Source organism: Octopus bimaculoides, chromosome 23 (assembly GCF_001194135.2).
Source record: "Octopus bimaculoides isolate UCB-OBI-ISO-001 chromosome 23, ASM119413v2, whole genome shotgun sequence".
NCBI lineage: Eukaryota > Metazoa > Mollusca > Cephalopoda > Octopoda > Octopodidae > Octopus > Octopus bimaculoides.
Genome location: NC_069003.1, coordinates 17,222,388 through 17,236,855, shown reverse-complemented (window position 1 = coordinate 17,236,855; position 14,468 = coordinate 17,222,388). Strand labels below are relative to the sequence as shown.

The 14,468-nt window shown below is 38.5% G+C and overlaps 1 protein-coding gene across 1 annotated transcript in view; it reads right to left on the bottom strand.

Annotated features, from left to right (window-relative positions):
- Nucleotides 1-14,468, bottom strand: part of LOC106869451 (mitotic spindle assembly checkpoint protein MAD1) — a 77,230-nt gene that overhangs the window by 53,274 nt on the left and 9,488 nt on the right. Inside the window, exons 3-6 of the mRNA XM_052975889.1 lie at nucleotides 10,401-10,558; nucleotides 9,263-9,433; nucleotides 6,754-6,878; nucleotides 3,871-3,952 (exon numbers count right to left, since the gene is read on the bottom strand). Coding sequence (XP_052831849.1) covers nucleotides 3,871-3,952; nucleotides 6,754-6,878; nucleotides 9,263-9,433; nucleotides 10,401-10,558 — 536 coding nt within the window. The remainder of the gene's footprint in view (nucleotides 1-3,870; nucleotides 3,953-6,753; nucleotides 6,879-9,262; nucleotides 9,434-10,400; nucleotides 10,559-14,468) is intronic.

Here is a 14,468-nt window from a genome sequence, read left to right as displayed (position 1 = left end):
ATATATATATATATATATATATATACACAGTGTACCCCTGCTTATTCGCGCTCCTGGTTATTTGTGGAAAGGAATAATTGTTCGCAGAAATCGTCACATATTCGTGGAATCGTAAATATCGTCGGCAATTTTTTATGACTTCTTTTGTGGCAATATCTCTCTCTCTTATTATTATTATAATATAGATTACAGTATCTAGTGATAATACAAACTAAATTTTTCAAAACCATTACTTTTAATCTCTGCTCAATCTCCCATTGGTGGTATGCGCATATTTGATGCAAGGAAGATTGTTTTGTACATATTTTGGGGAAAAACTGCATCCAGTAGCTATCTTGAGTGTTTTGCTGAGTGTTTCGCAGCATGTTATTAAAGCCCTAAGATGGCACCCAAACACCCTACACCTTCTAAGGCTTCTGGCAGTGAACCTAACCACCAGAAAAAGGTTATGACGTCCCATGAGAAGGTACAATTGATAGATATGCTCCAGGAAGGTAAAAGTTATGCTGTAGTAGGTCATTGTTATGATGTCAATGAAAGCACTATACACTACATAAAGAAGAACTAGGTAGCGATCAGGTCTACCATAGCAGTAAGTTTTTCTGAAAGTGCTAAAATGACAGTGAGAAATAAGCACTTGGCAATGTGGATCAGTAACTGCAAGAAGAAAAACATTCCCTTGAGTGTAACATCATCCACAAGAAAGTGCAGAAATTATACCAGCAGTTCAACAGAGTAGACGGAACAGAAGGCATTGAAGAACCGCAACTAAGACCATTGACAGCACCAGAGCCCAAAAGGGATATTTTGACCGTCTCCAGAAATGGTTTAAAGTAAAGAGTTTCCCTGCATGGAGAGACAGCATCAGCTGACAAAAAAGCCACCGAGCAGTGGGAACCCGTGGAAGAGGCAGGCCTAGGAAGACCTGGGATGAGGTGGTGAAGCATGACCTCCGAACATTAGGCCTCACCGAGGCAATGACTTGTGACCGTGACCTTTGGAAATATACTGTGCGTGAGAAGACCCCGGCAAGCCAATTGAGACCAAAATCCAAGGCATCTGCCAGGGATGTAGCCAGCCCACTTACACGTAACATTCCTTCATTGGACACTAAACTCCGCTTGCGAAGACATGGTGAGGCATCGAAATCGAACTAAATTTGTAGGAACACTAAACTCGGCTTGCGAAGACCTGCGTAATCGCTACCAACGTCACCTTCCTGGCACTTGCGCCAGTGGCACATGAAAAGACATTCGAGCAAGATCATTGCCAGTGTCGATGGATTGGCCCCTGTGCAGGTGACACGTAAAATACACCATTTCAAGTGTGGCCGTTGATCGTTACCAGCATTTCCTCCCTGGCACGTGAAAAGACATTCTGTGCAGGTGACACGTAAAATACGCCATTTCAAATATGTCCATCGCCAGTACTGCCTGACTGGCCCTCATGCCGGTGGCACGGAAAAGCACCCACTACACTCTCGGAGTGGTTGGCGTTAGGAAGGGCATCCAGCTGTAGAAACTCTGCCAAATCAGATTGGAGCCTGGTGTCGCCTCCTGGTCCACCAGTCCTCAGTCAAATCGCCCAACCCATGCTAGCATGGAAAGCAGATGTTAAACGACAATGATGATGATGATGATGAACTAAACCTAATTAACTCATTTTGTTGTTTTTACAGCCATCACCCACTTTTGGTCATCCCATTATCACCCCACTTTTCTGCAATGCCCCTCACCCCCACTGAATCTTTCCACCAATCCCAGGAGGACAGCACTGACCACTTTGAGAACCACTGGTTTAAATGAACGTCTCCATCATGCAAGTGGTGTCCTTTATTTCCAATCTTCTGTGAAAACCTGAACACAAGGAAATATCTTACTTGAAAACAGATGAGGGTTGATGACAGGAAAGGCATCTTATTGTAGAAAATCTGCCTCAACAAAATTCCATAAAATCATGTGAACATGGAAAAGTGGAAATTAAAATGATGATGATGATCACACATACACACGCACACATATATACAGACACATATATAACCGCCTTCATTTTGAATTTCATCAACTAAATTCACACACAAGACTTTGGTCAGCTCAGAGTTGTCATAGAAGACATAAGAGGACAATTGCCTGGGGTGTCACACTGTGAGGCTGAATCCAAAATGACATGGTTGCAAATCAAATTTCTTAACCACACAGCCATGCCGACACCTAAGTTTCCCAAACACCCACTTAAAGACTAACTAGGCTCAATATTGTTTAACTTTGCTGATTGGATGAGAACCAGAGATTTTAACATGAAATTTTGATCATGTAAATCTAAATTAAGTCATTTGTGAAATATAAGTACAATTTTGATACACACACAGATACTCACACACGTTCATCCTTCCACAGTTGCTAAGATACTAGTCTAAGGTAGTGGACTGATGGAAACATTAGTGTGACATAGCAGATGCTTTGCAGTATTTATTGAAGTTCTTTGTTTAGATTTCAAATCCCAACATGGCCTACATGGGTAGGAGTGGTTAGACTTAACCATTTTCTTATAATTCAAACAGAAATATCTATCAAGTCGGATGACTTGCCTGGACCAATTCAACTCTTCCAAATGTCCCAATCTAGTGTCTTCCTCAAGTTGATTGACATATGCTCTTCTTGGTCCTCCAATACCTGTATGTCCATGCATGATTTTTTCAGACAAGAATATTTCATCCTTGCTTCTCTGGCAGTGTCCTGCATGTGTTCTTTCTCCAATTACAGAGGTAGGAGGACTGCCATATAGTAGCTACTTTGTAGGATATTGCTGTGAAGAAAGATTGAGAACTGTATGAAGCATTCTCATGTATGTATCTATCATCAAGCTTCTTTTCAAGTCTCTCATTTAGTGTCCATGCTGAAGAGTCCTAGAGAAGTACTGATTCAATGACTGCTTTGAAGAAACCCCTATTCGTGTTGTCAGGAAGTGAGGACTTCCATATAATTCTGAATCTGTCTAGAGTATTCTATGCTTTTGCAAAGCTAACCTGAAAATCTTTTTCTTTTGAAGCAATGTCAGTTCCCAGATACATAAAGTTGTCTCTATATTTCATCTGTTATTTCAGTTAGTTTTGAAGTTAATAAAGAATTTAGTTGAACAATTTTGTCATCATTATGCTGGTGTTTAAAACATAAATTAACATGAAATTTTGACAGAAGGTTTCAATTTAGATCACTAAAACACAAAGTTTGTACCATAGAACCAGAGACAGTCTCGGGAAGATTGGTATCAAAAGGGTCGATTGATAACCTGGCTTTTACACACAAACTTCTACACTCAGCCACTGAAGCAACCAAAACTTTCACAAAGAACTCAATGTAGTTTACATACAATGTGTGCATGTCTAAAATCTTGCTTTGCAACTACATGGTTCCATGTTCAGTTCCACTACATGGCACCTTTGGCAAGTATCTTCAACTTTAGCTGCAAGCTAGGTCGATGCTTTGTGAGTTGATTTGGTAGATAGGAACTATGTGGAAGCTCTTCATATATCTATATGTGTGTCTGTGTTTGTCTTCCACCACTGCTTGACAACCAGTGTTAGTTTGTTTATATCTGAATGACTTAGCAGTTCAGCAAAAGGAGACCAATAGAATAAGTATCACACTTTAAAAAAACAGAAAAGCACTAGGATCAATTTGTTTGACTAAACCTTTCAAAGCTGCACACCAGCATAGCCATAGTCCAGTGACTGAAACAAGTAAAAAAAAGAAAATATTAAAAAAAATAACACATCTCACTAAAAAAAAAGACAAAGAAACAATATCCTTAAAGTTCTGCAGGAATACCCACCCATTAGTAGAATGGGGAAAAGGTTTTAAAATAACCCACCTTTACCAATTTGTAGGCAGTCTCCATACCATCTTTGTAAGCTTTCATTTCCTCTATCTGCTCCTGTGCACCTATAAGAAGTCTGAAATAAACCAATTGGTTTCTTATAAAATAAGAAAGAAACAGACACAAAGTTTATTTGGAGGTAAACAAGCTAATATAAACAGTTAATGCTTTAGCATTCAGATTTACTGTCAAAGGTAACACTTATTCACATTGTTTTTGAATTAATAATGCATTATCTTGTAGTTTCAAGATTTCAATGAAGTGACTTCTTTATTTTTAGAATGACGTTGTAGGGTAGGTGTGAGAGACTGGACCTGGACAGCTTGAACATAAATATTTTGTCCAGACATGGCTGATTTAAGTGTTAAAGGGTGAAGGTGGTGGGCAGAATAGAACATGATATACAGAGATAGGTACAAGGTTTTTTTGGAGGTAAACAAACAAATACAAACATTTAACCTTTAGCAGTTAAACCAGCCACATCTTACCCAAATATTTCCCCTGTTTTATGTTCAAACTGACTAGATCCAGTCTTTCACACTGACCCTACAATGTCATTTTAAAAATAAACAATAACATCATCAAAATCTAAAAGCTATGAGATAATGAATGATTAATTCTTTTGAATTTATGTGATAGTCATTACATTTGACAGTGATCTGAATGCTAAAGTGATATGGTGGCAGAGTGAGATAGAATAAAATATATGGCAATAGAACATAGTTTAGAGGGTGTTATAGGTTCAGTTTTACTGCATAGGAGATGCTTCAGGTTCAGTCCCACTGCATAGCACCTCCTTCAGGTTCAGTTCCACAGTGTGGTATTTGTTTTGGGTTAAGGGAATTTGATCATTGCAAACTGAAAGAAATTCATCATGAATATATTTATGTGTGTGTGCATGTGCCTGTGTGAATGTATACAACCTGCTCTAAGTTACAGCTACAAGCAGTTATAGTGTCATTTGTTGTTGAGCAGTAACTGGTGACGTTTGCTGACATAGGCCCAGGCATGGCTGTGGGAGATAAGAAGTCTGCTTCCTAATCAAATGGTTCTGGGTTCAGTTCCACTACATGTCACTTTGGGCAAGTGCCTTCTTTTATAGCCTTGAGCTGAGCAAAGCCTTGTGATGAATTTGGTAGACAGAAACTGAATTAAGCCTGTCATATATACATGTGCATGTATGTGGTTGTCCCCCACTGCCACTTGACAATCAGTGTTAGTGTATTTACATCCCCATAACTTACCAGTTCAATAAAAGAGACCAATAGAATTTTAACAAAGGTACTGGATTCGATTCATTTAACTAAAATCCTGCAAGGTAGTACTCCAGCATGGCTAGAATCTAATGACTGAAACAAGTAAGAGATAAATCATCTAACTAGCTCTGTACTTTCTAAATCTGGAATAAAATATAGAAAATCATCATCATCATCATTTAACATTCACTTCCCATGCTAGCATGGGCTGGAAGCTTCTACAGGATCCAGCAAGCCACAGGGCTGTAGTGAGTTCCAGTGTTGTCTTTCGGCATGCTCATTTTTAGTGTTGAATTGTAACCGAGGATGAAAAATGGATCTATTTTCATAATTCTAATACAAGAAATCAGTGGCTTCATTCCAGCCAGTCATCAGAACTTGTTGTCAAACAAGGGCAGTTTAAACAGGTCATGTTGATGACGTTGTGAGTTTGGTGGAATTTCAAGGAGTTGTTGTACATTGAACTTGTCCCAGATGGTCATGCCATGAACACTAACCTTTATGCTCAACAACTGAAGTGAGTGATGCTCTGAAAGCCTGCTACCTTACCTAGCATTGGTAGTTGAAGATGTACACTCCTATAGCATGACAATGCCCGAGCACACTGCCAATGTGACCAAGCAAAAACTTGAGGAACTTGATGGGGCTGGAAGTGCTGCCTCACCCTGCCTACAGTCCAGACCTTGCATTATCTGATTACCATCATTTCCAAGTCACAGCTCTTTCCATGATGAGGTCCAAAACAGGAACAACAAGTTTGTTGCCTCTAAACCAGCCAAACAACATAAGCATGGAATTGAGTTTCTGGCATAAAAATGGCAACAGAGTGTAGAAGATGATGGGATATATTTAGATGAATAAATGCTTTTTGTGTGTAATCTGTTTGTATTAGTCATTAAAACTCAAAATATGAGAAAACTTTTGACTGAACCTGGTAAAGGAGATACATGGTTACCCCACACTATATATAAGAGTGGGTAGGAGTGTTTGAGAGGGACATAAAAAGTAATGATGGGGTACCAAAGCAAATTCTCAAGGCACAAGAAGGTGAGTATAAGAGAGGATATGGACAGCAGGTCATGGGAAGAGAGAGTGAATACTTTTAAACTTAAAAAACTGGTACGGGTTGGCAACAGGAAGAGCATCTGATGAAAAATATTGCCTCAAGTACCTCTCTGTTTGTCATATCAGCATATGTAGCATGGTTCATTAGGGTCCAAGACACACATTGTTGGAGTTACACAGGTTTATTTAAAAAAAAAACAGGAGGGATGCTGTTAAGAAAGGGAGTAATGGGAGGAGGTCAGTGAGAGAGTTATGGAATAATAACACAAGAGGGAGGTTTTAAAGCAAGATGAAACAGATAGACAGACAGATATGGGCAGGCAGATTGATATAGACTGATAAAAAGATACAGGCAAATAAACAGATGTAGGCAGATAGATAGAGAGGTAAATCATAATGTAGAGATTATGCCAGAAAAAATGGTTACAGCACTACAAAGAACCATGAAATAATGGTAAATACAATGGAGCCAGAGTCAGATGCAATATATCCATGGTTTGTAAGAAAGGACGGATTTACCCTATTTAAATGAGGTTCCTGTACCTCTGCAACTTACTTTTTTGTAGATGATAGTTGAGTCTTCATCTCAGACAACTCATTCTGACTAGTCTGTAACTTTGTCTGTACATCGAACAGCTTTTCCTTGTGGAAGCGTATCTCTTGGTCATGTTCCAGGAATCTCTGGGAGAATATAAGGGTGAGAATAAGTAAGAACACTGAGTCAGAATATGAGTGAAAGAGATGTGAGGAAGGTGTAAGAGTGTAGCTCTAGGTCTATGTTCCACATTTCTCTGAGACAGAATGAGGGAGGGAGGGAGGGAGGGAGAGAGAGAGAGAGAGAGATGGGAGAGGTGGTGGGTGTATAAAACTGCTGTTCCCAGTTTTATTCTGTATTTCTGTAGGAGAATGCAACAGGCCCATTCTTGCTTGACATACATGACAGTCAGAGGGATACAAGAAATATCTAAGCTTTAAATCTTGAACATTTACAAGAATTTTAGTCATTTGTTTTTCACAGTAAAGTTTGACTACCTAGGAAAGTATTAAACATGTTTTTACTTGGGATGTATTTAAAGAGGATCCAAAAATGTGACATATGTGACCATACAAAATAACTTTTTTCACCAGAAAATATTGGTTTCAAATTTTGGCACAAGGCCACCAATTTTATAGTATGGGTGAGTCAATTACATCAACCCAAGTTTTCGACTGGTATTTATTTTATCGATCCTGAGAGGATGAGAGGCAAAGTCGACCATGACAGAATTTGGACTCAGAACACAAAGACAGACAAACTGCTGCTAAGAATTTTACCTGGTGTGCTTACTGCCTTTTCACCTGAAAATATTAACTGCTAATTCCTCTGAATTTTTCTTGATCTGCATAAAAAGCCTCATGGTATTTATTTACACTAACCTTGAAATTTCAGAAAATGATGAGTTTGTTGGACAACAATGCAATTACAATTCTCATCTACCTGGAGTGACATGCATGACAAAAATGGATGTGACATTTGCAAGACAAATATTTAATATTTTCCAAACAGAAACTGGCAAGCTGGTTCAATCGTTAACACTCTAGGCAAAATACTTAACAGCATTTCATCCATCTTTATATTCTGAGTTCAAATTCCACTGAGATCAACCTTGTTTGTCATCCTTTCAGGGTCAATAAAATAAATACCAGTTGAGCTCGGTGGGTGTCAATGTAATTGACTTATCTCCTTCCCCAAAACTGCTGGCCTTAAGCTAAATTTTGAAATCAATATTTTCCAAAGAGTGTAGATGTGAAACAAATTGTCCCAGTATTGATATTTGGTCAAAAATAGACATTTCAACATGCCTTTTCAGATATATAATGATTTTTCTGGGCATTCTAAAACCATGAATACAGCATGTTGAAATGTCCATTTTTGACCAAATATCAATACTGGGACAATTTGTTTCACATCTACACTCTTTGGAAAATATTGATTTCAAAATTTAGCTTAAGGCCAGCAGTTTTGGGGAAGGAGATAAGTCAATTACATTGACACCCACCGAGCTCAACTGGTATTTATTTTATTGACCCATTAGGCTTTCTCATGAGAAAGCCTAATGGAAGTGTGAATAAAAGTATGAGTGAAACTGTTAAGTGAAGGTAATATGCAAGTGAAGTTCTTGGTTATATTCTAGAGCTTTCTAGAAGAGTCCTCATCATTATCATCATTTAGCATCCGTTTTCCATGGTTGGATGGTTCAATAGGAGTTGGCAAGTCAAGCTCCAATGGCAAGGTTTCTCCGGCGGAATATCCTTCCTAACACCAAACACTTTACAGGGTGTACCAACACTAGTGAAGTTGCTACATAACTTGCAAGACAGGGATATGAGAGCACAAATGCAAAAGAGAGAGAGGGGAGATGAGGGAAGTGTAAGAGTGTAGCAGTTGATAGCATTCTAGCTCTGTCTGGAAGAATATAAGGGAGTGGACGAGTAATTGTAGGAGAGACATGTAAGGGTGAAACTATTATTTAGATATCTAACTGAGAGAATGTAAGAGAGACAGAGTAAGGTGATGAGTGTGAGTAATAGATAGCATGAACAAAAGTATGAATGGCTTAGATGTGAATGAAGTGCAAGAGCAAACCCTGGTAAGTGAAGACAAGAAAGAACCTGACTTGCCAAAACAATAACAGACTGTGTGAGATTTGAAGGATAGGGGACAGAGGGGTGTCAAAGATAATAGAAAACAATGTCAATGAAAGAAATAGGAAAAGATGACTAAAAAGGATGGTGATGTTGATGATAATGGTGATGTCCACAATGATAAGGATGATAACAGTGATGATGGTGATATTGATGAAGAGGTAATGATGATGCTTGTGATGATGACTGAAGATGATACTAAAAGACAGTGGTGATGATCGAAGAAGAGAATGACCAAAAGTCAAATGATGATGATGATGATGACAAAAAAAAAAACTTGGAAAAGTGGTAGAAGAAGAGAAGTGAGAGTAATAAGGTAAATGGCAGTGTAAAAACATGGATGAAACAGTGTGAGGGAATAACAGTAGAAGTACCATTACCTGTTGTTTCTGGCAGTCTGAAGCCACTGCTGCTTTCTTCAAAGCAACAATCTCTGAATCCATTTTGTTTAGTTTGTGAGCCATTTCAGCATTTTCTCCTTGAAGATGCTTCTCTTTCTCATAGAGCAGCTTTAACTGTGTCCGTAGTTCCTCGGCCTTCTCCTGGCATTGCTGCAATGGTAAAATATACAGCACATGATCAACAACCAACTAAGCACAAGTAAGGAACAATGGTCAAAGACATGTTGGACAATGATAAAATATACCGGACAAGCAATAGTAAAACATACAAGGTTTATTTTGTAACTTTTCAACAGTAAGCACAGGCCTGTGTGGTAAGAAGGTTGCTTCTCAACCACATGGTTTTGGGTTCAATCCCACAGCATGGCATCTTGGGCAAGTGTCTTCTACTAAAGCCGTAGGCCAACTAAATCCTTGTGAGTGGATTTGGTCCACAGAAACTGAAGAAAAAGCTCATTGTGTGTGTGTGTCTAGATGTCTTTCATGTTGCTCAGCTTCTTAATTATTTTTCCAGTAAAGTATATTTATTCTCCCTGGTTTTCTTCACAAGAAATCAAAAAAACTGTTGTGTGATATATTGCTTACTAGATTAAACACACATATATACCAAGCCGGTGACACATAAACGGCACCTGTATCGATAACACATAAAAGGCATCAACTACACAAATGTCGTTCATTTTCAGTCTTCCATGAAAAACATGTCAGGCCATGGGGAAATATTATGTTACTTAGAAACAAGTGGGGGTTGGCCAGAAGGGCATCCAGCCATTGAAAATCTGCTTCAACAAATTCCTGGAAAAGTAGACATTAAAACGATGACAATGACAAATGATGATAAAAAATAGATAATTTGTTTGAGTTTTTTCTTTCTTTAACCCTTTAAGCATTCACCTTATTCTGTCAAAAGCAATGCTTATTTTATTCACAATGTCTTGAACTGATCATGAAATATCTTGTAGTTCTAAGATTTTAATCATGTGACTGTTTATTTTTAGAACGACATTGTAGGGTTGGTTTGAGAGGCCAGATCTGGTCAGTTTGAACATAAAACAGAATATTTTGACTGGATATGGCTGGTTTAAATACTAAAAGATTAATCTTCTGTAATAAATACCTCTTTCTCTTGCTTTTCCAAGTTGATCTGTTTTGTGGTCTCAATCAAAGACTGTTTCAGTTTCACTTCAAGGGCTTGAACCTGAGCCTCGTATTTTGCAACATCACTCTTCCATTTCAGATATTTTGCTTCACGCACTGAAGAATCAACTTCTTTAACTGAAATACACAAACCAACTAGTCAATCATTTAAAAATCATTAAAAATCATTGAAATCAAAGTCCTTCACACAAACATAAAAACAAATTTATAAGGTCTCTTTAACACTTAAGGGTACCCCTTGGCACATCTTCATTCAAGCAGTGTTTGGTTTCCAACCATATGGTGTAGGGCCCAACCCCATTGTGTGGCAAGTATCTCCTACTAGAGTTCTAGATTTACTGAAGCCTTGTGAATGGATTTGGTAAATGGAAACTGAAAGAAACCTTTCTATATTTAAGAGATGAAGAATTATGTACATTATTTACAATTGACGGATATTTGTCCTCATCATGTTTGTTGTTAACACAACGTTTCAGCTGATATACTCTCCAGCTTTCATCAGATGTCTTGCGGAAATTTTGAACCTGGGTTCTCATTCCCAAGGTATTTTTCAATGTTGTTGTTATTATTATTATCATTCAGGTCACTGCCTGGAATTGAACTCGGAATCTTGGGGTTAGTATCCCGCGCTCTAAACCACTATGCCATTAAGTTTAGAATCTTTTGTATGCAATGAAGAATCAAGTTCTACGCCATATGGTGTAGTGATTAAGAGCGCGGGCTACTAACCTCAAGATTCCGAGTTCAATTCCAGGCAGTGACCTGAACAACAACAACAACAACAACATCGTCGTCGTCGCCACCACCATCACCATCACCATCATCATCATCATCATCATCGAAAAATACCTTAGGAATGAGAACCCAGGTTCAAAATTCCCCCAAGACACCTGATGAAGGCTGGAGGGTATATCAGCCGAAACATGTTAACAACAAAGATGAGGACAAATATCCATCAATTGTAAATAATGTAAATAATGAAAGAAACCTGTCATGAGAGGTGTATATAGATATATATACATGTGTGTGTGTCTCTGTGTGTGTGTATATATATATATATACATATATATATATATATATATATATATAGAAGTTGAAAATGCACTGAGAATAGTTTAAATTTTTTTATTATTATATTTAAAGATTTCACAGGTTTCAATTTGCACTGATTTTCAAAAGTTGAGGTAGAAAGATGTGGGTCATGTCGCAACTGTGTTGCTTCTGAGTAGTGTTTGAAGTTTGTCCACTCCCACCAGGCAGATTAAATTTAGAGTGCCTTGACTGTAATTAAATATGTTCACTCAACCATGTTAGCCTTAATTTTCAGCACAAAATATAGTCACATGACACTAATGCACAGACATAGTGGGAAACGTACAAAAGATTCTAAACTTACTCACGTAATCATCCTCTACAACACTTAACAGAAAACATCCAGAGCATTAATTGTTTGGTACTGTCACTAGACATGTCGGCTTACAACATCAAACATTGTCACTTAACACATGGATGTAGTAGGGAACCTACAAAAATTTCTAAGACCAGTCATGTGACTATCAAGTCCTATCCAAAACATATACTAAATTGAGCTATGTAATCCCTACAAAAATAGGGCAAGCTTCAAACACTAGTCAGAAGCAAGACAGTTGCAGCATAACCCACGTCTTTCTATCTCAACTTTTGAAAATCAATGTAAACTGTGAAACCAGTTAAATCTTTAAATATAATGATATGAAAATTTTAACTATTCTCAGTGCATTTTCAACTTCTACTTTTATATATATATATATATATATATATATATATTTTACTCATTTCAGTTATATGACTGCAGCTATGCTGGGGCATTGTCTTGAAAGGTTTTAGTTGAACAAATCGACCCCCAAGGGCTTATGTTTTTAAGCATAGTACTTCTACTGGTCTCTTTTACCAAACTGCTTTGTTACAGGGACATAAACACACCAGCACCAGTTGTCAAGCGGTACTTAATAATTTTGATGCAATACAAGCGGAAACTAGAGGAACATAATAACCGCATTCGAAAATCAAATACATACATATATTCTTTTACATTTATAAAACGGAAATAAAAATTCCAAATACAGTTTCAGGTGTTGAAGCAAGGACTAGAATCGAAGGGCCTTAGAGTCAACCTAGCTAAAACCAAAGTCCTAATAAGTAGGAAGGTAGACAAAACACAAACTCCTTCAGGTAGATGGCCCTGCTCGATCTGTAGAAAAGGCGAAGGTAGAAACTCTATAAGATGTACCCAGTGCAAGCTATGGACACATAAGAGGTGCAGCAATATCAAAGGAAGGTTAACTAGGAAGTTAGTTTTTGTATGTGGCAGATGTTCAGGTGCAATAAACACTGAAAATGTGCAGAAAACAACTTTGGCCACATTCTAGGGAGAAAAACTAGACGTAGTTGATAGCTTCTATCTAGGTGACCACGTTAGTAGTGGGGGAGAGTATGCTGAAAGTGTAGCTGCTAGAATAAGAATAACCTGGGCAAAGTTCAGAGAGCTCTTACCTCTGCTGGTGACAAAGGGTCTCTCTCTCAGAGTAAAAGGCAGACTGTATGACGCATGTGTTCAAACAGCCATGCTTCATGGCAGTGAAACATGGGCCATGACTGCTGAGGACCTGCGTAGGCTCGCAAGGAATGAAGCCAGCATGCTACGATGGATGTGTAATGTCAGTGTACATACTAGACAGAGTGTAAGTACCTTGAGAGAAAAGTTGAACCTAAGAAGCATTAGTTACGGTGTGCAAGAGAGACGATTGCACTGGTATGGTCATTTGGTGAGAATGGATGAGGATAGCTGTGTGAAAAAGTGCTACACCCTAGCAGTTGAGGGAACCTGTGGAAGAGGTAGGTCCAGAAAGACCTGGCTATCTGAAGCAATTTGATTCATGAAGCGAGTCATGGCCATTGGTGACGAACTGGAACTAGATATTATATGTGTATGTGTGAGTGTGTGTTACTGTCTCCTTGCCTTGACATCATATGATAGTCGTAAGAGAGTGTCACCATCATGCAAGTGATGTCTTTTTGTTTCCAATGAAAGTGTCTGGCCACGGGGGAAAATATTGCCTGATTTAGAAACAGGTGTGTGTTGGGCACAGGAAGGGCATTCAGCCACAGAAAATCTGCCTCAATGAATTTCACTTGACCCATGCACTCATGGAAAATTGGACGTTAAAACAATGATGACAATTCACATCATCGAGATGTTCTGGGGGTAGTTGGACACTTTCTTAGACCTGAAGCCCTCCTCTGCTTACTGTAAGAAGAGGAGAACATCAGTGAGATGAATTCTTCAACAATATCAACAAAGTAGATGCAGGTGTGGCTGTGTGGTAGGAAGCTTGCTTCCCAACCACAGGGTTCAGTTCCATTGCATGGCACCTTGGGCAAGTTTCTTCTACAATAGCCTGTGAATGGATTTGGTAGCTGGAAACTGGAAGAAGCCCATATTTATGTGTGTGTATGTGTGTGCCTATGTTTGTCCTCCACCACCACTTGACAACCGGTGTTGGTGCTTACGTCCCTGAGCCTGGCACACCCTTACAGCATGCCAGCCCAGTCAAACCGTCCAACCCATGCCAGCATGAACAACAGACGTTAAATGATGATGATGATCACTTAGCAGTTCAGCAAAAAATAAGTACTGGGGTCAATACATTTGACTAAAAAATTTTCAAGGCAGTGCCCCAGCATGGCTGCAGTCTAATGACTGTGATACACTGAGGTACATGGATCAAACATTTAGACCAGGCATGGTTAACCTTTTCCGAAAAGTGGGCCCCATGAGATGTGGCTCACCATCAGGCAGGCCACACAACTAAAAAAATTCAAGGTAATTTTTCATTAGGTGTGTCATTCTTAAAATCCTGCAGGCTGCCCATGATTGAATTAGAACTTAATGTATGAAACAGCTTTACTGCCTTATCCTAGAAAAAGAAACAAGACAAAAAACCTAAACAGAACATCAAGGTGATCAAAATATATATACATATATATA